Source organism: Chiroxiphia lanceolata, chromosome 2 (genome assembly GCF_009829145.1).
Source record: "Chiroxiphia lanceolata isolate bChiLan1 chromosome 2, bChiLan1.pri, whole genome shotgun sequence".
Lineage (NCBI taxonomy): Eukaryota > Metazoa > Chordata > Aves > Passeriformes > Pipridae > Chiroxiphia > Chiroxiphia lanceolata.
In genome coordinates, this window is record NC_045638.1 from 55,572,320 (window position 1) to 55,600,218 (window position 27,899).

The window sequence follows — 27,899 nt, forward strand, 5'->3', positions numbered from 1 at the left end:
GTATATAGCACTCATACAACTACATGGGTGTGATTTATTAGATATATCTGTATTTATAATAAAGATATATGGATTATGTATGCATATTTATAATATATATATAGGTATAGGTGTATTATGTATCTCCTCCTATTAACAATACTGCACAAGGAGTGTCTGAGAAGGACTGAACTGCAGAGCCCAGGCTACCTGACCTGCACAGGGCCCTTTGGTGATCAGTTGGCACCTATTCAGCCACAGTGGGTTAAATCACGTTCAGGCCATGCCTTGTGTTCACAAGGAAGCTGCAGCAAACTGAAGAGAGGTGTATCTTGGTCTGTGTGTCAGTGTTCGTCTTTTGCTCCGGCCTCTTCTAAATTACAAGTAGTTTTCCTATGCCATTCAAGGGCATTGTTTCCTGTTTCCATCAAAAGCTTCATAGAACCATAGAATCTTCAAGATTGGAAGAGACCATTAAGATCATCAAGTTCAAAATCATCAACCCAGCACTACCACTGTGACCCCTAAAGCACGAAACCATATCACCCAGCACCAGGTCCAGATGCCTCTTGACCACCTCCAGGGATGGTGATTCCACTACCTCCCTGGGCAACTTATTCCAATGCCTGATCACCCTAACAGTGAAAAAAATTTTTCTAATATCTAATCTGAATCTCCCCTGTCTCAGCTTAAGGCCATTTCCTCTCATCCTCTCACTGCAGGCACAGTAGAAGAGATCAGCTCCACCTCATTACAGCCTCCTGTCAGGGAGTTGTAAAGGGTGATGAGATCCCCACCTGAGCCTCCTCTTCTCAAGACTAAACAAACCCAGCTCCCTCAGCCATTCCTCATAAGACATGTTCTCTAGTCCTTTCACTAGTCTTGTTGCCCTTCACTGGACACACTCCAGCACCTCAATATCCTTTTTAAAGTGAGGGACTCAGAACTGAACATAGCACTTGAGGTGCAACCTCACCGGTGCCGAGTACGGGGGGAATGATCACTTCCTTAGTCCTGCTGGCTACACTATTCGTGATTCAGGCTAAGATGCCATTGGCCTCCTGGGTCACCTGGACACACTGCTGGCTCATACTGAGCTGGCTTCAACCAGCACCTCCAGGTTTCTTTCTGCTGAACAGCTCTCAAGCCACTTCTGCCCCAGCTTGTATCGTTACATATGGTTGCTGTGAGCCAAGTGCAGGACCTGGCACTTTGCTTTAATGAACCTCATGCAGTTGTCCTTAGCCCATGGATTGAGTCTGTCCAGGCCTCTCTGTAGAGCCTTCCTATCCTCAAGCAGATAAACACTCCCACCCAGCTTGGTGTCATCTGCAAATTTACTGAGAGTGCACTCAATCCCCATGTCCAGATCTTCACTAAAGATGTTAAACAGGACTAGCCCCCAAAACTGGGTCCTGGGGAACACCACTAGGACTGGCTGCCAACTGCATTTAGCCCCATTCACCATCACTCTCTGGGCCCTGCCATCCAGCCAGTCTTTTACCCATTAAAGAGTCCATCTGTCCAAAACACAAGCAGCCAGTTTTTTTAGAAGGATGCTGTGGGAGATGGCATCAAACATTTTACTGGAGTCTAGATAGACAACATCCACAGCCTCCCCCTCATTTATGAAGCAGGTCACTTTGTCATAGAAGATCAAGTTGGTCAAGCAGGGTCTGCCTTCCGAAAATCCATGTTGGCTGGGCTTGATTCCCTGGTTGTCCTGCACGTGCCATGCAATGGCTCTCAGAATGATCTGTCTCTTCCATAACCTTGCTGGGATGTAAAGATCCAAAACTACATGATCCCAATTTTGGGGGTGAAAACTGGAATCTTTATTGAATACACGAAATGCAATTTAAGGGTCTTGGGGGCAGGACATGTTAATGAGGAGGATGGGTTATGCTAAGTAGGGGACGGGTTATGTTAACTAGGGGATTACACAATCGATTAACATTTGTCATAATCAGGATTACATGTGGGGGAAGAGAACAAAGGGGTTTCAGCATGGTCTGATAATATCATCACAAAGTCTTTCCATATCTTGCTGCAGGAGACAGGCCAATCAACATAACCAAATATCAATAAGTCTTGTGATGAAGCTCCTCAGAGCAAGGAGTCTCTCCCAGCCCCTGCTGTCCACGGTCTGCCACACAATCCCATAAGTTCCTTTTCTGATGATATCTGAATTTCAGATTGCTACACTGGGAGCTAAGGTTAGCCTGATAGGCCTGTAGTTCCCTGGATCATCCTTCAGACCCTTCTTGCAGATAGGCATTACACTTGTGAATTTTCTAGTCAGCTGGAACTTCTCCAGTTAACCAGGACTCCTGGTAGATGACTGAGAGTGGTTGGGCAAATTCTTTCACCAGTTTCCTCAATACTCCGGGGTGGATCCCATCAGGGCCCATAGACTTGTGCATGTCTAACTGGCATAGCAGATCACTAACCATCTCCTCCTGGATTATGTGGGCTTCACTCATCTCCCATTCATTCTCTGGGAAGAGCTCTTAACCCTCTCTGGGAAGAGAGAGTTCTCTGCACATTATGTTGTAACAAAAAAACATAGTCATAGTTTGTGCTTTTGCAATAAAACTACATATTTCACTATTCCTTTTCCCAATGAAAAAGCTAATTAGCAAGGTCGTTACAGTTGCCACTTATAAGGGGGAAGATAGTAATTCCATTAATGTGCTCACAGGAACTTCATTTATATTACCTCTTAACCTTTACAAGGATATTATCATTTCAATAATTAATTGCTTTTTGCCATTTAATTTGCAGTTTACCATTTTCAAGGGAACTTACTCATTAAACTGACGACTCTCTTTTTTTTTCTAAGAAAATTTCTTGGCTCAAATATGCACCATAAGCTGGCCTTAGAGAAGCTAGATATTTGCTAAGCCACTTTGAGTAGAGGGGACTCTGCGCTAGCTCTGCATATTAAAGAACTGCCCAGTGCTTAAGTCCTTAGCCATTTGGAGAAAAATGAGGCAGAATGGCACTGAGGCAGAGACCAAAAGGAAATTAATTCTTGTTCTCTTCCTTCAAATTCTGGAAGGCAATGAATCCTTCCTCTCTTATTGATACAATGAGAATTGACTTTCTTCTTTCTTTGCAACAATATTGTTTCTTCAAATGAAGTTAATTTATGCTGCAATACCCATCCACGAGGGCTCCTGTTAACTTCAGTGACTGAAAGATATAAAGGAACTTTGGCTCAGCCTTGTAAAACACAGAAACTCTGCCTGTGAATCACCAAGCACTTTAGCACATTATCAAACCAGTGCCTGACACTTTGGAGAATGGAGCTCAACACATGTATTCCTGCTCACTCTCGAGCCTCTTGTAAAACAACTATTCCTTTCAATGAATCAGACACAAGCTGATGTCCCTGTGGTAGTATGCTGGCATATCTCCACTACTGATAATAGAAATTGTGTCCAAATCCCATAGCACTAAAAGAAATTTAGATAAATATTGGTGTCTGAGAAGGTGAGTAATGAATTCCAAGTAGGCATATTTGTGATAGAGTGAAACACATACTTCTGAGAGATGAATTTTCATGGGAAGATGGAGAGGAGGTGAAAAAATTAATGAAGCAAGGAGACACAGGAGAAGGCTGAACAGAAGAAGCAGGTATGAACTAGACTGCACCATTGATTTATGAATGAAAATGTAAAAGTTTTTCTGATTCAGGTGAAAAAATTAGACTAGCCCTTGGGCAGTTCTACCTTTGCAACTGGTAAGTCCATGATATGTCACCTAAAATGACATACATCTGGATGGTGTGTCACACGCCTCCAGGCACCAACTAGATCATTTTGCTGTGAAAATAAGCCATTTAATTTTCTAAGTGTAAAACCTCCTGTTTTTCTTTACCCTCTCCCCCATGAGTATAAGGAGAATCTGGGGTTACACCAGGATTCAAATACAGTATTTCAGTTCAGCAGCACTGAAGCTGGGGCATACTCTTAGAATTATTTGCAGAGAAGTCAAAAGTCACAGTCAGACCAATAGGGGTAAAAATAATTAATTAAGTGTCTAGTCAACAGTCCATCATATTTTTCTATAGTTTTCTATACTGTCATTGGAGAGGACTAGGTAGGAATCTTAGGATGGATTGTCTTCTGAAAGTGCCTTTCTTTTCATTCTCTAATAGGATGTTAAGCTACTGACTTTACCCCTGACTTTTAGGTGTTAGAAGATTGGTGAGATATATTCTACAGAAATACTTAATTTGTCCCCAAGTCTTTGGATATCCAAGTTGAAGAGAGTAAGAAGAGAATCAGGCCACTTAATATTAAGAGCTCCCTATATCAGCAGTGGAGCAGCAATCACACCGCAGCAAAATGATCTGCTTTCTCACCAGTAAAAGGACAGTCTAACTCCATGCCAGCAGGGGCACTTCTTGACATAAGCTTTTTGCAGTGAGGCACATATATTGCTTGAAGACAATCTGCTGATTTTACCAGTTGGAACTGTAATCTGCAATCTAGTTAAAGCACCTGATGCTTCTCTTTGAGATATTACTGTGGCTAAAGTATTAGGACTCCAGACTTTATCATATAAAAGGACGTGTATGGGACAGAAGTAGAAAGAATCATCAAAATTAACATAAAAATATCCTTTCAAAACCTCCAGCGTGGCAGTTCACTCAACATGACATCTGCTTTTTGAAAAGCATGTGTTCTGCATGCATAACAGTATTTTAAGATGGCATTGTTTAAGGAAAGTTGACAGTGACGGGTGATGTATATTCAGAGACATGATATTCTGAAGAGAGCTTTACCTATGGGGACAAGAAAGTCCTTGCTAGTTTGCATGCCAAAGGAAGCTTGGGGCCTATTCCGGGGAACTTGATAATCTCTTGTAATTAATACTGTAATTGGAGGTTGCTGGAAATGCTCCTTGAGCTCCTGCCAGGGAATGTGAGTGCTTCACAAAGCTGTTGACACCATTTTGTACACCAGCTGAACCAACCTAATCGGCTGCAGTAGATGCCAACAGAGAACTCCTGCATTGTCAAAACTCTCATCTGAGCAGCAAAAGCACCGTGCTTTTTCCTTCCAGTGTAATCATAGAGCGACACCAGTATTACCCAGTCCATCACTGTGCTCCCTCCTGCTGGTGGGCCGGGGACAGGCTAAGTCACTGCCAATCTCCCCCTTCTTGGCAGAACTGTCCAGACTCCTTCCACCCTCACTATTTCAGATTGCAAATGGACAAATATGCACCACAGATACCAAAGTTTAGAAACAAGGTTGCTTCCTACAACCTTTGCCTTCCCATAGAGACATAATTATTTGCTTCCAGTGCACTAGTCATGGGGATGCCAGTCCTGTAATAATGCCATGAAGACAGAAATGACCACCAGAAAGGGATGCCAGATAATTTTAGCAAGAAACTGTAGGTTTAAATCTATTTCTTCCACGGATGAGCAGATCTTTGCAAAAAATTGTTTGCAACTCATCTGCAGTGACTGCAACCGGTGTCAGCCATTAAGAAATAAGTTATTTTTATCCACACCAGCTCTCTAGCATCTCTGAGGTTGATGGCATCTTGCCAAGGCTTTGGAAGAGCTGCATAAGCTCACACACAAAGATAAACGGTTGAGGCAAGCCCGGATGACACTTCTGAGTCAACTTTACAGAAAGAATCAAATCTAAAGGTAGCAGGTAGCTCCATACTGGAGTTGCTGAGAAGTTGTTTTGCTACCCTCCTGACAGATGTCAGAGAGTGTGACTTCTGGCATTTTAAAGACTTTTACCTTTCCTGAAGTAGCAATAAAGTTCCATTAAATTCACCCAAACAGAATTGTTATGAGCTATTTATGAGCCCCATGCCTGTAAAATGACGTTGATGTTGTAATACTACTATGAAAATTGCCATGATCATCAATATTTTTTTTGTAACTTTTACGAGCAACATTCCTAAAGTGCTCTTTCACAGGACAATGGCTTCTGTGGTGAAGCTGTCCCATTTTTGCTCCATGCCACACCACTGCTTGTCCCCTCAAGAGTTCCTTGTGCACTCATGGCTCCAGATTCACTTTTGTCTGACAAAATTGTTAACTGCAATTTAAAAGTGAGTTTCTACCTGCCATATGTCCCTGACCATATACTCTTGTCCCTTCTGTGCCAATAAGAACATTCATGCAGGATTTGCTGGGTTAGCAAAGTGAGAAATCTATCATTTTATGCAATTACATCTCAATCAACAGCTACCAGATCCAGTATAGCATCTATTAACACTAAGGACTGTACCTTTGATATTGACTTTGGTAATGAAATTGGTAGGAACTGAGAGAAGCCAGTCATACTACCCTGCCTGCATGCAGAAGTGTGAGTGTGTGTATATGCAAAAAGGGCAAGAGGGCAAAAGTTGTCTAATAGGAGTTTAAAAGGAGCTTTGGAAAAGTCAAACAGGCCTCAAAACAGAGACCAGTCAGTCAATGTAATAGAGCAAATGAGAAAGATAGGGATGTAAAAATGCACTTCATTCTACATTTGTGCATCTCTTGTCCTGCCAAGTGGACTTATACTATCTTGGAGTCCTCTACAAATCCTGAATAGCAGCAATGTATACATTTATACATGTATCATGTGTCTTCAGTGACTTGAACTGTAAACACAAAGTGACCACAGTGGTTGTGTTCTGGAAATAATACGAACAGCTCAGTGAGGTACAGTCATAGTTCATCACTAGCTGTGGGGGCTTAAGGCAGTGTCTGGATTTCCATTAAGGGATTGCAATGAGCAGTCTGTTCAAAAGAAACATGCCAGAAAAGTCAAGGGAATTAAAAACTAAGCGATTTGACTGAGATCCATAAAACATAGACAACTGACCCCCAGGGTCAAATTATAATCCAAATGCTGGATTATAATACAGTAGTTAGAGGAGCTGTCAAAAAAGGGAACTCAGCCAAGTTTGCAACACTTACGGTCTTTGTTAAAACTTGTATTGCTGATGTACTTACTCAAAAGGCATTTTTCTAATGCCATCATTCTTATGATTTATTAGATTTACCTTTGGCTCGTCATGATCTATGTCATGGCCATGTCACGATCCCATAGACAACATTGTGTTGATCAGCTGATGTGAAGGTATTGCTCAGTAATTTATGTATCATTCTCTAGATTTTCTCTCCTAGAGACTGACTTCAGCTGAGATCAGCATGCAGTCAAGGGTACCATTTCTTTGTGAACTTTACAAATAGTTACATTAATTACAACTGAATAGTTGTAATTTTTGTTCAGTTGTTTGGGTAACTTTTATTTCATCTATAAACCAGAACACCTTCCAGAGACTTTTTGCCAGCAGGACATAGCCAGTCATTGCTTGAAGAAAAAGGGTAGCAGGACTGACACATATCATTATAATGTGTTACGTTTGTCCTGCTTCTACTTTTCTTTTCTGGCAAAAATATTCCTCCTTGCTGCTATATTGTTATTGTAATGATAATGATAAGAGTAATCTTCTATATTACAGATCTCATCAGCATACAAATGAGTATATGCAAAGGAAGATAAGCTTTATACCTCAGCCAGAGAGACACCTCAGTCACTGGGGTAACACAGTCAGTCAGCCACAAGCAGATATTAATTCTCCTGGCTCCACAACCTGAACAATTTGTTTCTTTCTTTTAGGTGAAATTTGGGCCCTCATTGAGTGAGTGAGCACTGCTATTGACCTTGCTGGCAATGTGGCCACATAATTTAGACAACCACTTCCTTAGAGCAGTCCTATATTCTGTAGTGTTCTAGAGCCAAATATATTTAGACTAAACCCTATTGGTTTTGCTGACACAATACTTCTCTTGACATCAATGGTTGGGTTTTTTTAGCAGGAGATGAACAGGAAGATTTCATGGGTTTGGTATGCATTAAAGTGCATAGTGTACTGCTAGTGTTATCTTTTTAGTGAGTTTTAACAAACAGGAGTTTTACAGCTCCTCAACCAGGTGGCTGATTCAGCATCACATATATTATAACCATTACTGCTGACTGTGAGGCACAACAATAAATCCTCAAGTGAGATAGCATGAGCTAACTGAAAACTTCAGCACTGTACATTCTTCTGGACCTTCAAGGGACACAGACAGGTTTCTCTACATGACTACGGGTTGTTGTCGGGGTGGCCTTTGGGCAAATCACTCTGAGTCATACCTGAATTTGCAAAATGGGGTCAGCACTGTCTTTGTGCTTTTGAAAAATTGAAGGAATGGGTTGATTTCTTCTGGTGAAAAATATCTACAACATTAACCTCTCAGAAAATAATACATTAAAAAAATCCAGCTCTAACTGACCCAAAGACACAGAATATTTTTCCTGTGCTTCTGTCTATCAGCTGAATTTTCTGTCCCAACCATGGCACAAAAAGACATCAAAATACTGGAGAAAACTGATGAATAATTTCATGGCAGAGAACCAGTGAAGAACATAAGGCAGTGGTGGATTTCTTTTGGGATACGCTGTGTGCAGTGAAGAGCCCAACAAGGCCAAGTTCTACTCACCTGATCCTCAAGAGTGGCTGCAGCATAGAGGGCTATTATAATTTTTACAGGGATGGCATAGTTATTATTACAACCAACTTCCTGCAGACACTCTTCTTCACAGCATCTGAAAGCATCAGGACTTGTCAACTGTATGCAAAGTAGAATCATCAAATTCTTTTTATCTATTACACTGTAGAAAATCCAACTAATTATAGGCATTTGTTATTCCCTCTCTGACTTCACTTCATAATTTTTCCTGTTCCTCTGTCCTCTGTGCATATTGATCCAAGCTCTGCATTGGTCTATCCTTCCTTCCTTCCTTCCTTCCTATTCTTCTTTTAATGTATTTTTACATTTTCTTTTCCCTTCATCACAAAAATTCCCTTTTTCCACCCTCATTTGCCTATGACAACACCCATAGCAAGGGCTATTCCTCTTTCTCTGTATTTGAGAAAACATTTTCTTTATGTGCTGCTCTGTCACTGCTCTTTCACCACAGGGTAGGGAAATACCAGTTCCAGTCACGTCTTTGAGCCCAGTCAACCTATTCAACCACTGGGTTTTATTCTTACCTAGCCTTTTGCAGAGCAGATTCAGATTACTACTACAAACTCCTATTGTCTTTGTCTTCAAAAAGTATATGTACCTCCAAGCATTTGAAAGTACAACAGCATTTATTAGCTTGGGGTATGTGGACAGCAAGTGGTCTTCCACCAATCACACACTCCTTGTTGTGCAGGCTAAACCTTGCTCCTGCCTGTAGTTCACCAAATGGGTGTTTTGTGAACACTTTCACCAGCTGCATAGCAATAACAGTTGTCTAACAGTTTTCTTGTCTGGAGGGGAAGCTCACAAAACCAAAACCCAACATAATAAGGAACTGACACAAGAAATTAACAGAAAACACCATGTATTAGACTTGTCTTTACTGACAGCTGTAATTTTCCCTTTGGTAAGGGAACTTACAGTGGAGTAAATTACACACACTACACAGACTGTCTACCATTGATACACATAAACTGATAACTGAGAGTACCTTCTGACAGTTACAGATCACAAACTCCCCATTGTTTTATCCCACAATGTACATTCAACTGATTCAACAGGATGTTTAGATGTTTACTGGTGGGCAAGCAGACTGGCAAGAATATCACGTCAAATCCCACCATTGTGACACGTAGAAACCATGGCAATTCAGCTGAGTTTTAGATGGTGATCTCATTGCACTCACATTTGCATTTTTGTTTAAAAGAATCTGTTCTAGGGAAAGATCTACCCTGCAAATATTATTCATATCAGAAAAAAGAGAGGATTTTTTTTCATAGATCCATCTAATATTCCTGAAAGATGAACAAAAGATAAGCCCTTTTTTCAGTTGTGGGAGGTTAAAAAGTGCTCTCTTGATTATTTCTTCCCATTTTTTCCAGGAGAACACATGCATAGACAAACATGTGCTGTTTCAAAACCCTATTGGTTCCTGTCAGCCCAATGTTTTACACTAGCTTAGCTAGAAGCATTCTGGCTCATGAAAGAAATTCTTGAAAAAATGCACACCCATGAAGAAGCATCTGAAAACAGAATTAGTTGCTTCAAAAGAAAGTGCATGTACTGACTGATAGGGGGAATTCTTTGTGGCTCCTTGTATGTTTGTGGAATAACTTGTTGGACAAGACTTTGCAATGGTCATGACTTATCTGACACTTGTGTTTCAGATGTTGGAGTCTTTCTGACTTCAAGGCGTGCCTTCATTCTGTCAACTTATTCACCAGGTTAACAGCATTTGAAATGTTGCTCAAACAGCTAACAACATCCAACTTACAGGTGGGAGAGGATCTTTCTAATAATAGGATTTTCTTGACATGCTTAATTAGTTATACCTGTGATGACTTTGGGCCTTTTTATCTCCGCATTCTAACATGGAGAAGGGAGATCCTGGCTCCTGGAAGTTCAGTCAGAAGTAAAAGACATCTAGAACGAGATAACATCAATGTAATACTGCGGAGGAGAAAGGGAAACAAGGTGTCTGAAAATACTTGACACCCTGCTTCCTGACTAGGCAAGGGTAGAAAAAAAGCACTATACAGGCTGTTCAGGAAAGCTGGCCTTTTATGTAGAGGATCCATGTAAGGAAGTAAACAAACAAAGAAAAATTAAATAGAAAAATATCCTATCGCTCTCTCCATCATGCTAAGATTTCAGGAGGGGGGCTCTGGTCATGTAATTTTTTCTTGAGATAAATCACTCAAACTAAAAGAACAAAAATTTAGAAGCTCAGTGCCCCCCCTTGGGCATAAAGGCAAAGATTATTTGATTCACTTGCAGTTCTTTTCAGAAAGAGCTTTCAGAAGAGCAATGAATGATCCACACACCATCAGACAAATGGAAACAGACTTTCAATTGCATATGCAAGGTGCTCTTGTTTTCACAGTTAATACCACGATGGGAACCTTATCTTCTTACATAACAGCTGTGTGCTGCTAGTCATTTTCTTTCCATGGCGTCCTACCTTTATCTGGATACCTTTGGAAAAGAAATCCCTCTGTCACATCTCAGCACTTGAGACGGAACATGCCATGGCTGCAGCACGAGAGTGGGGCACATAGCCAGGCTCCTGTGGGTGTTTGGCCCATACCATCAACAGCAGCACGGCCACAGGGCCCTGCCCAGGCTGTCCAGGGAGCAAAGCCACTGCTGCCATGGAGCGGGTCCCACCATGGCCCCAGCTGCCAAAGCCACATCTCCTACACTCCAGAGCAAGAGGCAGCTCTGCTGACTTATCACTCTCTCCAGCTGCCTGGAGTTGTAGCCAGGTGTGGGGTGGCCTCTTCTCCCAGGGAACCAGCAACACAAGGACGTGGTCTTAAGCTGTGCCAGGGTAGTTTTAAGTAGGACATTAGGAAGAATTTCTTCACAGAAAAGGTCATTAGATATTGAGATGGGCTGCCCAGGGAGGCGATGAAGTCACCTGTGTTTAAGGAAAGACTGAATATGGCACTTAGTGCCATGGTCTAGTTGTCATGGTAGTGTTTGGTCAGATGTTGGACTCGATGATCTCAGAAGTCTTTTCCAGCCCAATTAATTCTGTGATTCTGTGCTCTGGAGCTGCGAGGAGACCTCAGATGTTCACCTCTGTGTCAGTAAATGCATAGCCGAAAAAAGACACCTCCTCATTTTGATACACTTATACAAGTACTGCTGTTAGCTTATGCAATAGAGATGCCATTTATTTTTGCTACCTAGATGTGCTCATAACTAAAGCATTGATTTCATTAAATAAATACAGGTATTCGGCCTCAGGAAGTGAACCCTCTTGCTCATCATCAACCCAAAATCTTTTATTTATTCCCCTCAGTGCCACTTGTGCCAGGTGATGTCTGGCTCTACGGCCGGTCTGCGCTAGGCCGGAACCAAAGCCTGGGGAGCGCGTTTCCGCCGGAGCTGGTCCGTGCCGGGGCGCTGCGGCCGGAGAGGGCCGCAGCCATGGCCGCCATGGCCGACACGGCCGCGCCGCAGCCGCCCACCGCCCCCGGGCCGGGGCTCCCGTCCGCCCCCGGCACCAACCCGCTGTCCCGCAAGCTCAACAAAATCCTGGAGACGCGCCTGGACAACGACAAGGTGGGTCGGGCGGCGGCTGAGGGACGGGGCGGGGGCCGGATGAGTCGTCAGGGGCCGCGGGCCCCGACAGGCTCCGCGGCGGGGGGCGAGTCCCGCCGTACCCTCAGTTCCGCTGCGGAGCCGCGGGCGGCCGCTTGCAGCATTAATTACGTATAGCATTGGTTCTCACCTCTCCAGCGACATGCCACGCTCCTGTTTCATCCCCTCTGATCGTCGGGAGGTTTGTATCGCTTGCCTCGGAGGGCATGTCTCAAGTTTTTTGCTGTTTAAATGTTTTCTAGCTGTGAATAGGTCATTCCTTTACAGAAAGTAATCTTACTGTTTAAAGCTACTCTAAAATAGCAGACAAAGTTGTTAGAAGAAGAAAGGCTCAGCAATTATTTCGGTTGTTTGCCACCTGGTCCGCAGCACGTTTAGGTAGTTTTTCCTCCAAAACCATTTATTATGTTTGTTTTATTTTTAATAAGACCATGAACTTGGGATGGTTACAGACTATTTAACCTGCTTCTTTGTAACTGTGTCCAAAGTTAAGATTTTTTTTTCTTAATATGTTCTAGGAAATGCTGGAAGCACTCAAGGCTCTCTCGACCTTTTTTGTGGAAAACAGTTTGCGCACCCGAAGAAACTTGCGTGGAGACATTGAACGACGGAGCTTGGCCATAAATGAAGAATTTGTGCACATATTCAAGCAAGTTAAAGAGGTAGCATTTTTGCAGCATGATTGGCTATCTTGCAAGAGTACTGCTATGTAATTTAAAGTGGAAAAATAAAGAAAAAAGAATTAAGAGATATTTTGAGTGTCCAGGACAATTATACTTTTAGAGTAAAAGCGATACATCATTTGTTTCATTTAGTGAAAATGTTATGCAGAGGGATGTTATGTTTCAAACAGATAAAAGTCCCAAGAGAATGTTGATCTTTAGTGGTGCATTCTTGGCATTGACTAACAGGGAACCTAGAGTGACTGTTCCTTGTTACTTGGGCATCTGATTTTGGTGGGATGGAGCTGGGCCTGGACATGGCATTTCTGACTTTAAACACAGTTACTGTTATTTGAACTTATTTAGGAACTTGAGAGTATAAACGAAGATGTGCAAGCAATGAGCAGCTGCTGTGAAGACATGTCCAGTCGTTTGAAGGTAATATACAAATAGATGTGCTTTGTATATTTTAACTGATGAGGTGGGACTACTTTCTTTTAAACGGATAACCAGTTATTTTTGGAGATTAACAGCAACACTGAGATGTTTCCATAGTATGCATATTATGCTACTTTAGGATATTAATATACTTTTTTTTCCTTGTTCAGAAGATTTATCAAGGAAGTCATTTTAATTTCTTCCACATTGCAATTCAAAATGCAGCAATATACTTACTTTGAGAATAGCAATGTGATATCCATTTGTATGTGAGTGGAGAGGAAATATTCTGTTAGATTGGATGTGTGTGAAATTAAAGGGTTAATTTGTTTATTTCCTTTTAAAATGCCTTTTGCATTGACTGCATCTATTGAGTTATGTGTTCATATAAATACCTCAATTACATTCATAAGAAAGTATCTTGTAATTCAAAGAGCGAAACAAGTCTGCTGTGCATCTTCAATGTGTTGGTTTTGTTTCATAACATTGTCTCAGAACGCTGATACACAACAAAACCAATTCTGTTTTCCTTTAATCCTGAATCCATAATATTCTGGATGGGGGGGGAAATTTGTGTTTTAAAATACATTACTAAATCTGGTTTGGTTTTAGTGTACAAGTTCAGTATTCAATGCAGTGATGAGTGTAGAAGGTTTATGGATGCTGAAGTGTAGATGTTTTGTCAAACAAATTATGTTGTGAATAGAGCATGTAAGTTATAATATGTGAATAAGAATCTTTCACTAAAAAATCTTGTGAAAACAGTTGTGTTTTCCTCTCCATATGTGTGCATGTGTGTGGATATTGGATGTCCTTCTACTTAGATAAACAGGTTTCATAGTCATTGTACAAGTGCTTGTAGTTTGATGAACTTGTATCAAAAAATGTGAGGCTACAGTGTAGCCAACTGCAGTACTTAATTTTTAGTTTTGGAAGGAAGTGGGTAATGCACCTCGGAGGTCTCCAATCTCTTTGAACACTGTTAACGTGGATGTGTTCCCTAGCGCAGTTCAGGAACTGTTAGACTAAACTCTTAGATGTGGAAATGAGTCAAGTGTCCATGCAGATATTTGCTCTTTTCTGTCTTTAGATCATGAAGTGTAACTATCGTCTCTGATTTTTGCCTTTCCCAGAGCACAGCCACCCTGCAGAGATTTCTTTTTCTGTTGAAGTCAGTAGGTAGTTTTGTTCTGTGCCCCACAGGAGGTTCCCTCTAGAGCCTTGTAGAACTCATAACTTGTCTTGATTCAATCCATGTTTTCTTTGTCTGTGTGAATGTAAAGCAAGTTCATAAGCTCACAAATTTGCACTCAGTTGTGAAATACTCTGGTACTTAACTGTAATAGGACACAAAGACTTGCAGGCATGTGCTTAAGCTGAATAAGAAGACATAAATGAACTGAGCAAATAGAAGATATAAAGAGGAGGATATTTGGCATATAAGGCGGAAAAGCTTGCTAAGAAAAGCAGAACAAATATAAAGACATGAAAGGGAATATATTTAGATAAGCCAGAAAGCTTTTTATCTTTTTTATTTTTTAAGTTTATAATACCATCTGATTCAAATGACCATATACTGTCAAATCTGATTTTTGGACAGTGGCTGAAAGGGAGAGAAGGAGGCAAGTGCTGAAATGGAATAAAGTAGGACTGAAGGATAATGAAAGTTTTAGTTATATACTGAGGTGGGGAGGAAGAGAAGAATAGGTTTTTTTGGATATACAAGAAACATCAAATACCAACTTTCTGATTTTTCTGTCATGTCTGACTCATTTCTGATGCTTACGTTGTTTGGTTAGATATAAGCTCTTACATTTCATACATAAAATAATGACAGTATCTGGCATGTATTTGAATGCACGTAAATATAAATTGGCTTCCTGATATATCTAGCTAGATCCAGAAAAACCACTTTTTCTTCCTTTCTGCTGTCCTACTATTAGCATTATTGTTGGTAATTAGTACTTCTGTCCAGAAAATACTGGAAAGGAAGCAAATTTGTTTGTTTGTTTGTTTGTTTTTATTAAAATGTGCAGCTCTGAAGAAAGTGATGGCAGAAACCAGTCTGGAATTAGTAGATTCCTGTACTGAATAGTTCAGGTCTAGTCTTTTGTTGTAATGGTCAAAAGGTTTAAATTATGAATTTATTAAACTGCCTAAATATTATTGTTTATATAAGATATAAAAAGCTTAAAGATATCTTAAGTTATTTTGGAACTACTAAATGTTCAATAAATTCTGTTGAGCTTTTTATGTGGTTTGCGTGTTAGTTTCCTTTAGAAAATTCAGTGTGCATACGTACTTTTGTTAGTCCTCTCAGGGGTTTTAAGACTGGCATCTTCATTTCAGCAAATACTGTAATTTGGACCTAATACAGTATTGAAATTATTCACACAGAATATCTTTATAGCCATTTCCACCTCTTCACTTGCAATGTTATTCTATGCTGAATGCATTTTGATTGCAGGAATTTTTTTTGTAAAATCATCTTATTTTACTGCCTAGGGGATCATTGGGGGCATCCAGTGGGAAGCCAACAATTCCAAATGTCTTTTATCTTTTTGGTGGGCAGTAAGTTTCAGAACTCTTAACTTCGTTTGCAGCAATCCCTTTAGTCATGCAGCTGCTGTCTGATGCAGAATTGTTTCTGCATGAATTCTCTTGCTTTGTCATTACTGAATATTTAGGACTATGATGAACTTCATAATCTTAAAATTATAGAGTCATTTATGTTGAAAAATATTTATAAGGTCATCAAGTCCAATCATTAACCCAGCACTGCCGAGTCCACCAGTAAACCATGTCCCAAAACGCCACATCTACACATCTTTTAAATACCTTCAGGGATGGTGACTCAGCCACATCCCTGGGCAGCCTGTTCCAATGCCCGACCACATTTTCAGTGAAGAAATTTTTCTTAATCATTTTTCTTGGTCCTTACAGCTCTGTAAGCTGCTTGGACTGTAGAGCTGAGCTTGCTTAGACTAGCAGAGCTGTTTTCATCATCTTGTCTGAAAAGTCTGGACGGACACTGCTACTGGGCAGTTTAGCATCCAAAGGAATTTTTTTCATTTTTCATTTTGTAAGAGCAAACAATTTACAGTTGATGAACAAACAAAATAAGCAGAACTATTTCTAATACTTGCAGTGTTTCTGTATTTTGAATATAAATGTACATAAACATGAAAATGTATATGGATAAGGATAATAATTTATTTTTCCTGCCTGGAAATAGGGAGAGTTAATGAATACTTGTTTAAAGAAGGCCTTTTGTTTCAAACAGTACACTCTTTAGATTGCTTATAGTTGGAAAGTTTCAAAGGTATTACAAATTTTAAAGATAGTGTAGTACATTTGATGTGTTTGTGTTTTTCACATGCTTCATATTTCTGATTGTATTCTAGGCAGCAAAGGAACAAACCCAGGACTTGATTGTAAAAACCACAAAACTCCAGGCAGAAAAGTATGTATACCACCTTATTTATTTGATGGAATTTTCTTCTAAATGTGATCCTGCCACTTCTATTTTTGAGTAATGACTTTGGGTTTTTTTAACACTATCTGTGTTTGTAGCTCAATTGGAATAAAAATATTGCATTCTGAGTTTATTGCTAGAGGATCCAAAAAGGTAAGAATGTGTGTTATTGCTTATATGAATAAAAATTGGCTTTTTAGGGAAAAGAATCAGTTACAGTGGCACAGCATGCTAGATGTGGATGTGCTTTACCTACTGTCATTTGATAATGTAAATTATATTGTGTTGTAGCAGATATGGACCAACTCAATGTCTCATCAGTTTGACAGGCTTCTTGTTGTTAATGGTTCATATCCAGTGGAAATCACTCTCTGGTTCAGGGATTGTATGAGGGAACGAAAAGCTGGATTCTAACCTACTCTGCCGTATTTAAAGCTAACTGTAAAATACAGAAGTGCTGTTTAATGAGCCTAACACAGGTCACTTTTTCCCTTGGTTCTCCAGCCTCCTGTGGAAGAAAAGATTTGTATTTTGTTCTTTTCAGTATTTTTATTCATGGGAACGGGGATAATGGCCTATGACTGATGCAAGTAGTCTTTATTGTTTTTATGGCTAGGATATGTGGTTTTACAGCTTTACATTTTCTCAGTGTAAAAGAATGAATCTCCTTGTTTTATGAGCTTTCTTATGAAAATTATATACAGTTTTCTGGAAGTTAGAAATAATTATTTTCAGTAATAAGTTTGTAGTAGAAATTACAATTTTGGATAGCTCTCAGCGGGCTTTCAGAATCAGTGGGTTCATCTCGTGGACTTCGATAGAAAGTAGTTTGTGTCCTGTGGAAGTCTGAATGTGAAGTTGGAGTCTAATCTGTACACATTTTGAAGGTTGAATGTAGAATAACTGCATAAAATGCAATGCTGGTTCATATAAAGTGAAGGATTTGGTAGAGGCACAATTTATGCAAGTGAGCAGAAGTAAAGTGAAAATTTGTCATTTTGAATGTGAGTATATAATGTAATAGGACAGAGAAGTGGTCATATGTTTTACAGTCTCAAGAAAAGGAAATGATTTGATGCCTTGTTCAGAAGGAGAATGGAAGATGTCAAGACCAATCCCAAGTGGTGTATGTCTAATTGGCCTTAAGTTCCATTAAAGGAGATTATGCAGGCGGTCCAGCAGCATTTCCACAATATAGTCCTTACTCGCACAATCGTTTACTTAAAAGACTTCCTGCTAATTCCTTTAAAAGACAGAACATCCCCCTAGTGTGAAGAGGGAAAAAAGTTTAGGAAGTAGCCTGTCCTTCTAAGGGTCTCTGTGACCTCAGAGTGCACATGAAGGAATAAGTATATCGTGAAGTACCCATAAGCAGAAGCCAAGAAGTACTTGTGATTCTACAGTCTGATGGTTTTGGAAAATTCGTAGTGCCATTTACTATCAAAGTAAACTTTTTTCCCTGTCTAAACTTACAAAAAAATTTAGTTAAAAGCTACAATGTGAGGGCTGCTTCGTTCCATTTGGGACCTTTTAATCATCTTTTATTTTAACTTGTTAATTGACTGTTTGTTCTGATGCATCCCATTGGTTCACGTCAGGCATGTGAAGAGGCATCTGCTACCAAATGTTAGGGTTTTCTTAAGAGCTGAAATCTTGCCTACAGTCAGAAAAAATACAGGTCTTAAATTCCTGATTCCTTCAACTTAACAGGTGACATTTTTAAGCCAACAAAGGAGTAAATGGTGAAACTGTAAGGGCATGGCTTCTCTGTCTCCTAAGGGTTGTCCTAAGATGCTGTCTGATTGAAATGTAGATATGAAAGCTGGACCTGTTCTATCATGGTCTTCTATTATGCTTAGCATTTATCTAATTCACTTTAGCTTTTCCCTTTTTCCTTAAAACTGAGACTTGTCACAACTTAATAGAACCATGTAGCATGAAATAAAATAGTCCAAGACATCCAACCCATCTCTCCATTACATAAGGTTAATTTATTGCTGTTCAGTAACCTAGAGTCTTGAATAGAATGTTCATTTTAATGTATTTCATAACAAACTTCTACAATAAAGAAAAACTGAGGTAGTTAATTTAGACAATTTTTGGGAATTGTCAAAAATCCACTTCCATTTCATTATCTTCACTAGATTTCTGTACGCTATTTGCTTTCGGGTTGCATTGGATGTTTTATGTATAGTAGTGAGGTGATTAGTTTGTTTTCAGACAACCTCTGCTGTTTTAAAAGATGTGGGTTTGTTTAATTGCTATTGCTAGTAGGCTGATAGAAAAAGGATGTTGGTCCTCAAAGTGAGATTTTAATAATAGCTTTGTCTGACTTGTTGGTTCTCTTGTCGTACCTGACTTTAGTTCTTTTCTTTCTTGGTATGAAGCTGAAAACTTACTTGCAATACTAAGCTACTTCACCTTGCATCGGGAACAAGTGTCCCAGAGTTCAGTAGTTCCCAAACCAGAGAAATAACTGTTCAGTTCCAAAATACTGTATGCAGAATGCCAGTAGCCTGGCTTCGTAGTAATTCTGCCAGCCACTTAATGGTAAGATATGCAAGATTGTTTTTGAGGTTAGCCACAATTGTGGATGTAACAGTTGAGGAGAGAGACTAGAAGGTAATAGGTATGATATTAATTCTTATAAAATTAAGTAAGGACAATTATATGAGTGTATGTATGTGGTCAGGGGGATCACTGAAAATAAGTCTGCAGAAATAGAAAAAGTGGTGAGAGCTAGAAGTAGTTTTCTGGATGTAAAGACCATAATACTCTGAAAACTATTATAAAAAAATGAGAATGGAAATGGTTTGGACAGATATTTTGAGTCAGGCTGATGGTTCAGAGCTTTCATTGAGATTATGCACTTGAACACCTTTACACCTTCTCTTATTTTGCTACCCTCTCTTAACTGTGTTCTTAAACACAAAATTTGTGTTTCAGAGCAAAACTTGTGTTTTGATGTCAGAATCCTTGTTAGTTATGTTGATTCAAAAAAAACCAATTTACGTAGCAGTGGGATTGTTTCACTTTTTAAAAATACGTTAAGTATGAATCCCAGACAGGAATGTAACACTGTTTACTTCAATTTGTTTTAATTGAATTCCATTCAGACTTGTTCTTTACTTAAATTCAACAAATGCCGTTCTTGGAATTAATGATTTGACTGTCACCTCTGTGCTCAATACAAGGTCAGAAGTCTTAAGAAAAATATTTCATAGTGGACATCTGCTTCAGTAGTGCTACACTATTGATCTCTCATGCTTATCTGTTGGTGATGCCTTTTTCCTTTTCTAAGAAATATATTTTTTTGTTGTAGTCAATTTGGACATAATGCAGGAAGTTCAGCACTATTAGTAGCAGGTTAGAGAGATTTGATTTTATCAGCGTATGCTAAGAAAAGTGGTGATCTGGTGGTTTGCATTGATGAGATGCGTTTCATGTGTTGACCTTTTGAAACTTGTAATTACATTTATTCCCATGAATAAGCTTCATGAGAAAAAGCAGTGATTGCCTAAACTTAATTATAATTGGATGTGCGGGGGAGGGTGAAGACTTGAAATTCTGAGGCTGATTTTCTTTCCTGATTTGTACCAAGTTTAAGCATGTGTTACAAGGTATTACAGAGGAATAAAACCAGTTAGAATGGATCTGAAAACAAAAAAAATAAACCCTAATTTGTCACATTCTAGCCATGACTAGCAGAGAAAGTGCAAAACCTTATTTTTTTCCAGCTTTTCTACCTGGCAACCATGTACTCTGTTGAGACATGAGGTACTCTTGGTCAGTATGAAATGGGGTGTGGTGTTACAAGTCAAGAAACATACATCAGAAGTTCAGAATCAGTTACATGATACCATTTCTGACTCATGTTTGCCTAATCTGCTCTTAGAAGAAAAGCCCAGGAACAGAAGAGCCCATGGTCTTCACTGGAAGTTGATTTTGGTTCTTTATTGTTTTCCTACTCTTATTTAGTTCTCCTTTTGCTGCAGGTTAAGCTCATTTGTTCTGATCTTATTCCAGGTGGATGTAGAGAGCAGTGTTTTAATTTCATGCCTTTGGCAACATTTTTGAATTTGATGGCAAATTTGAAGCCAGACTAAGCAGGCCTGCTTCAAGTGGCATTATATCAGATTTCGTAAAAGATAAACTGAAGAAGAAATCAGTCTGTTTGATATGGGAGTATCAATTAGCTCATCTCTACAAAATGGAAAAGAATCTGTTCACTGGAAATGCACTCCTTTTTAATTTAGTCTCTGTGCACAACTTAGAAACCGTATCTTGTATCTTAACTGTTGCTGAACACTGGTTTACCTAATAAGTGTGTGTGTCTATATATATATATATATATATCTCACATGATTGCTGTGAAGTTCTGCAAAGTTCTGAATATTAATTATTTGTCCAGACTATTCTGTAGATACATACCCGTCATGTTTATAGGAAACCTAATTGGTAGGAAAGTAGAAAATTACTGAATTCCATGAATTTATTTACAGTATATAAGCTTTTTTATTCTAGTGTTTAGTAATCTGTTTGGTAAGATTTGAATCATTTCGGTGCAGATGTGTTGCTTAACTTTGGATTTAGTCTTTTTGATTTTTCCCTATTTATTCTTTGAGCAGAATGTATTAGATGAGAGGACAGTAGCATTGCAGGCTCTCTCTCTTTAGGATCGGGATTGCAGGTGGGAGAAGGTCAAGTCCACATTCCTGCTGCCACCTGTTATTTGCATGATGACCGTGATAAACTCATCAACGGTTCAACACATGACTAGTGCATTATTTTTACATTTTGTATGTGTTGCTATTTGTGGAACACTTTCTCCAAAAGCTCATTCTTTCCAGTAAAAGCCTTTCCATGATTTCCAGTCTAATTCTTGGATATAAATTGGCAGTTTTCTCATATTGTCCTTTATCTTAATTAGAGCTTCCTTCGTCTCCTGTGTTAAGTTAGGTTTTCTATTCCCATGATCATCCTGCTAGCTCTGGTGTAATGGGAGTCCATTGCTCTTGAACACAGATGATCAGGATTGTGATCTGTTTTCCAGATGAGGTCTCACTAAAGCCTTACTTACTATTACTGCTATTTTCCTGTATCGTGGAAACGTTAGACAATTCACTCTATTTTCTGTGCCTCCCTATTTTTTAATTGAGAAAATTTCATAGTTACGTTCTATGGTGAATTGGTCACTGAATACCTTCTCACAGTATTTTAGTTTTCCTTTAATAAGAGATGTGTTTGACAGATAAAACATAGAATAAAAACATTTATTCTCAGCATTTAGAAATGCATTTTTGCACTTGGTATTGAAGAATGCTTTCTTACTTTAACACTTACTTGTGTACAAATGTTTTGTTGTATAGTCTTGTATATTTACCTTTCACAAAAACCATCAAAGAAACTTTTGCAGATGCTGCTGAAAAGCAGACTTTATACAAGTCTGTTAAAGATGGTTGTTATTTCTTTATGGGGTAGAAATACTCCATCATTCTGAGGCTTTAAAAATGTGTTGAATCCTCAGTATCACAAATGGAAAATAATTCAGAATGTGCTGCTCTGATTCTTCCTAGGTAAAGGAAGCTAGCAGATTTTTATGCTGTATTTAGTGGCATGATAAAATAACTTGGGAAAATTCTGCTTCTCCTCCACCTCGTTTTTGAGCTGTCTTGGTGATAATCCCAACTAACAGTGAACGTTTGTATTTGATTCAAGGGAAAAATGCACAAAGTGCATACTTTTCCCAGCCTTTTCAGTTCTCTTGCAAAAGAATTCTGTCTCCCTGGTAACGATTAAAACTGGGGAAATTGCTCTTTGTTGGAATCCCGTCCCCCGCCCAAGCTCCTAAGTCTTCCAACATTTGGCACTTCCCCCTTTGCATCAATGCAGTATTCCCATGATCTGTTAGTTTTGTTCCTTTATGGAGGAATGACTTTGGTAAAAGAAGAAAAACAACTTTGGGATAACAGCACGGTGTGGCCTTTCCTCAGCTGTACTGTACTGCTTAGAACACAATTTAAAATTATGTCTGCACAAAAGCCAGTGTGTCTTGAAATGTCCAAGTGTCTGCACAGGTAGCAACTGCAGTGGGTTTTATGTAAGATGACCTTACTCTAGCTTTTGTTGTTACTTGCATTGTGTTTTGTATGGCACTTATTGCAGTGAATTGGCTATAGTAAACTTGAATGACATTTTGATCCATTTCCCTGCTTTAATGAGATTGATTAAATTCTAGTTAAATACCTCTTAGCTTATGTCTGAGGAAATACATATATATATATGTAGAAATTGAATAGCTGTGTGAGTGTACTGGTCTCAGTAATACTGTATACTGCCAGGTAAGGATCAAGGGTATGTCCAACTTACATATTTTGTTCCTGATCCGTCATCTAGGACATAAGATCATGCAGACATAAGATCTCATGCAGATTGATAACCAAGGCAACTTTCATAGCCATCACAAGTAGAGCTAGCTAACCTGAGTTCTGAAAGTGTGCAGCTTGTTGAAATATCACATTCTTTATAAAAAGCCCAGAAGAAATAGCTTTATCAAAGTTCAGATACATGCTTTTGTTTAGGATAAATGTTTGTCACCACTTCCCAGTCACTCTCTTGAGAAAGGGAGGTGAAACATTGCTGCCCCCTTGAGGTTGATATCTTGTGTTTACGTTGTGAAACTTCTAACTTGCCAGTGTGCTAGAGTTTAATGTATTGGCTTTGTTTTATAGAAGTGGGAGTGTGCAGAGTGCATCAGTGAGCAGTTATGGCAGATGCTAGCCCAAGACATGGCCAGGGATGAGAATGTCTTTAACACACGGTGTTGGATCAAACCTTGTTCTCTATAATAGCAAAAAAGCAAGTACTGTGAAGAGTGAGTACTTGCAGAAGGAGAGACATTGGCAAGCAAGGTTGGGTTTTTTTTATAACCCCTGTGTATATGGGAGATCTTGTTTCAATTGAAACCAAAGAAGGTCTTGCATTTGCTTTCTCTTGTCTCTTTCCTACCTTCCTTCTCTTCCCTATTGGGAGGAATAATCCAGTGTAAGTATTTTCAGCTTTGTGGATTGATATTAAATTGAGATTTCCATCACAAGAGGAGAGACTTGAAACAACTATTAAAAGTTAATTCACTAAATTACATTGTCTATTGTTTCAACCAAATCCGATGATGGCAACATTGAGGGATTAGACTTGCTCAGCACGATGGAATGAAACAGGAATGTGCCATTGAAAACAGCATCATTGCATGAAATTGTAAGTGTCCTTGCCTGGTTTTCAATTTGAGTAGCTGTCATATGCCTCTAGGGTTTTTTTGGGTCCTAGTATTTATCAGTATGATTATTATTTGTAGCTGACTATGGAAATGACCTCTTTTTATACCCCAGAAGAGTTCAGAAGTGTAGATTTCATGAGCAGTTTCATAGCAGCAATGAACTACATAGTCATTGCCAACTTGTGTCTGGCAGCTCATGGTACTGACACACCCCTTAGTACAGCAGAGGTGCATATACAGATGTTAGTACCCCACAGACCCTTAGCACAGACTATGGTCTGTGGGGTATTAGAAAATATCAGAAAATACAAGTAATCTCCACCCCCCTAAAATAAAAACTTTTACTGTTTTTCCTTCCAGATTTGTTCCCTGATCTGATTCACTACGTGATAGTATAAAGAATGGTTCTGTCACAGTGGGAAGGGCATTACAGGGCAGGGATGAGCAGGGATGGCTGAGGCAGCCTAAGCAGCATGGCTTATGCATCACTGATGGAATATATTACTACAGAGCAGACCTGATCCATCTTCTGTCTCTGTTGCTAGAAAAGCATAGTTATCCTCAGAAAATCACAGGCCTAATATTGAGTTAAAAATACTCTTGTTAATATCTTCTTCTCTGTTTCATATATGTTTTGTAGACCACTTCTCTTGGTACTTTTCCTCTTACACCTTGACCTCCTTTCTTCAGATTTTATCACATAATCTTCTTACTGAAAATTTACTGAATGTGTTAGAAGTAGTGTTTTTCCATTCTCCTTCCACTGTGTTGGAAAGTACTGTGATGCATGGATTGGTCAAAATCATTCTCCATCGCTCTTGTTCTTTCCTTAGGAAACATTCAGCTTCATGGAGCCCCTAAATTTGCAATTGTAGAGTTGACTTAGAGAAATTAAGTGGATAGGTTTATTTGAAGCATTGCTAATAACTAATTAGTGTCTTTTCAATGTCCTGAAAAAGTACTCTTTATTTCCTGGAATGCAAATCCTCTGTTGCTGCAGGAATCTCGGTCCATTTCATTTGTGTCCTTCTGTGGTTACAAAGGTGTGTGACAAAACGTGTGCAGGAAAATGCTGCCCATGACATGGGCATTTGCATATTACATCCCTGCTGTGTCCCAGCTGTATGTTGTTACAAACAAATGGATCTAGTCTGTTAATTTTCTCATTTTGGGTGCTACAGCTTTTTTGTGTCTCTCTAAAAACCCAGAGACACAGAAACCCCATTCTTTCCTTGGTGAATTTGAAAGGCAAGCATTACAACTGTACAAGCACAAAGTATCTGAATTAGATAACTTGTGATACCAATACTAAAATAATATTTTTTTAAAGAACTTAGTATTGTCTTTACTGAATAATCTATGTAAGCTTAATAGAAAACTGTATGTGAAGAAGTGTTTGATGGCAGGAATGTACTATAATAGTTTTATAACACCAAGTTCTGATGCTGATTATATTTCCACGAGTATGAAAATGAAAAATAAATCTGAGATAAGCATAAAAGCTAATGTCCTCTTCACTTTGTTTTATTACAGTCAGAGATTAGAAATGAAAGCACAAGTTGCAGATGCATTCATAGCAAAATTCCAACTGACACCGGATGAAATGAACCTGCTTCGAGGCACGAAAGATGAGCCAATTACTGAGGTAGCTCAATGAACATTAAAAGCTTTGCCCTGAACTAAAATGTAGAAGTGCCCTAGCTGAATTGTACATGAGATCTTATTTGCAGTTTGCAATTTAATGTTTTATGGAAGAATGTACCTTTTAACAGCATGGTGAATTTCTGATGAGTTTGAAATATGTGGTTAAAGATTCAAGTATAGAGAAGGAAAATCAACATTAAATTCTAGTTTGTGTAATGAGTTTAAGGGGCAAATGATCTCTCATGTGGTTCTACACTTCAAAAAGACCTTTATGCAGTCTAAATTTTCAGTGAAGATGTTTTGAAACTTCGCCACGCTCACATAGGGCAAATGAGAAACTCACAGCTCTTCAGTAATGTGTAGTACTGCCCCTGTGCATGCGTGTGTACATTTTGCATACTCATGTATATAGGTATTCAGTGACTTGAAACATACAAGCTGAGGCTTTCCCTCAATATTACTTGGTTGATGAAGATAGGAGGTGCTGACTCACTTCTAGCCACCTTCCAAAACCAGTTTTGGAATATGTTTATAGTTTGAATAAGAAGACACGTTGTTCTGCAGTAAAAGCAAACTGAATAGTAAGAGAATTGAGTATATTTAATGGATTTTTTTTTTTATTATTGTAATTGCATGGAAACCTTCACTTAAATCTAGACTGCCTGCTGAGATATACTATCTCGATTCCACAGGCATCCTGTTTGCAGTTAAAGCATTAGTAAAGATATGGAACTGATAACCATAAACAGTGCTAATGAAAGCATAAATGGAATGTGTTAAATGATTGTGCACTTGAGTAATTGCTGTGTGCTTTTGTACCGCTGTTGCCATGAAAGAACATTCAGGCTTCTAGAAAGCACATTGCAGGGAACAATGACAGCAATGCTGTGCCAGTTATTCAGTGCTTGGTTTGCAACAGAATGAGGAATAGGCTTTTTGATACTTTGTCTAAAAAATGTGCAGAGGTAACTGAGATACAGCAGTTGTGCTTCTTTAGTTGGTGGACTTCACTAATATGTGTGTGTATTTCCCCTATGTTAGAGTCAACCAGTGCCCTTAAAACATCTTAGTCAGGCTTCTGTTTTGATATTTTTTTTTCCTGAAGGAAAAGTGGTTTAGGTTTTTATAAACATGGCCTTAAACAAAATTGGTGCAAGGCAGTAGGGTAAATTGGTGGCCTACTTCACTTAGAATATTTCTATTTTTATGTGATGAGCCAAAATGAAACTACTTTCCCGAGGCAAACTGTTCGTATCACAAAAGATATAACAAATAGTTGTATCTGAATTAGCTGGTCTCCTCCATGATGTTTGAAAGATGACTTGGTTACAAGATGTGTTTGAAAATGTTATTGGATTTCCATTTGCTTTCTGAAACAGTAACAATATAACCGTTTTGGCCATATGTCCATCTCTTCTAGTGTTAGGTTTTTTTCTTCACTGCTGCTGCTGAATTATTTGGGGGGAAAGATTGTTCTGGAAAACCTAGGTCCATTCTGTTGCGAATCTTTCATTATTTTTAAGAAATTGTTACCCTATTTTATGAATACAACAAATATCAGCCTGTAATCATTGTACTTTATAGTGTTTCAGTTTGCTCTTAAGTTGCTAACATTAATGGGAGATGATGTAATGCAAAGTAGTGTTCTCAAAATCTTCTGAAACTGTTAACTAATAACTGTGAAACACACACATACTACATAAGGCAGGTTAAAAACATGTCTTTGCTGCATTTTTTTTCTTTTTATTTTGTTTTATGGAAGAATAACTTGATGCAATGGGAAACTAAAAAAATCCTAAGGCTCTTAAAGTGGAATGAGGTGGAAGAGGCTGGGTGTGTGTTTTAAAAGCAGCTTTCGGGACACAGATTTTGGGACACAGACCCACAAGGAACATAAATATGGGATTGAAATGGGGAGTATAGAGTGCAAGAGCTTTGATTGAGAAGTTACTGCTTTTAAACACTACTTTTATTTTATTTTATATTGTATTAATTTATTTTATTTCATATTATTTTATTTTATTTTTAAATTGATTTAGGATTTTTTCAAGGCTTTAGGACGAGTAAAGCAAATTCATGATGATGTCAAGATTCTCCTCCGGACAAATCAGCAAAGGGCAGGGTGAGTGCTCCTTAAATGAGTGCAAGATAACCATTTACAGTTAAAAGCAGAAGTTAAAACAAGGTCTCATTCTTTACTTCATATGACTGTACAGAGTATTTCACAAAAAACCCCTAATAATAACATTTTAAAATCTTCCTAATTTTAATAAT

At 38.8% G+C, this 27,899-nt stretch overlaps 1 protein-coding gene across 2 annotated transcripts in view; it reads left to right on the forward strand.

Annotated features, from left to right (window-relative positions):
* Positions 1-11,934: 11,934 nt before the first annotated feature.
* Positions 11,935-27,899, forward strand: part of COG6 (component of oligomeric golgi complex 6) — a 53,216-nt gene continuing 37,251 nt past the window's right edge. The window contains exons 1-6 of one of the 2 annotated variants that reach the window (XM_032678335.1): positions 11,935-12,091; positions 12,649-12,792; positions 13,159-13,230; positions 16,635-16,693; positions 25,515-25,626; positions 27,665-27,747. In XM_032678335.1, coding sequence (XP_032534226.1) covers positions 11,957-12,091; positions 12,649-12,792; positions 13,159-13,230; positions 16,635-16,693; positions 25,515-25,626; positions 27,665-27,747 — 605 coding nt within the window. In that variant the 5' untranslated portion in view covers positions 11,935-11,956. Of the gene's footprint in view, positions 12,092-12,165; positions 12,312-12,648; positions 12,793-13,158; positions 13,231-16,634; positions 16,694-25,514; positions 25,627-27,664; positions 27,748-27,899 lie in introns of those variants that run through there. The other variant, XM_032678337.1, reaches the window with a different exon arrangement.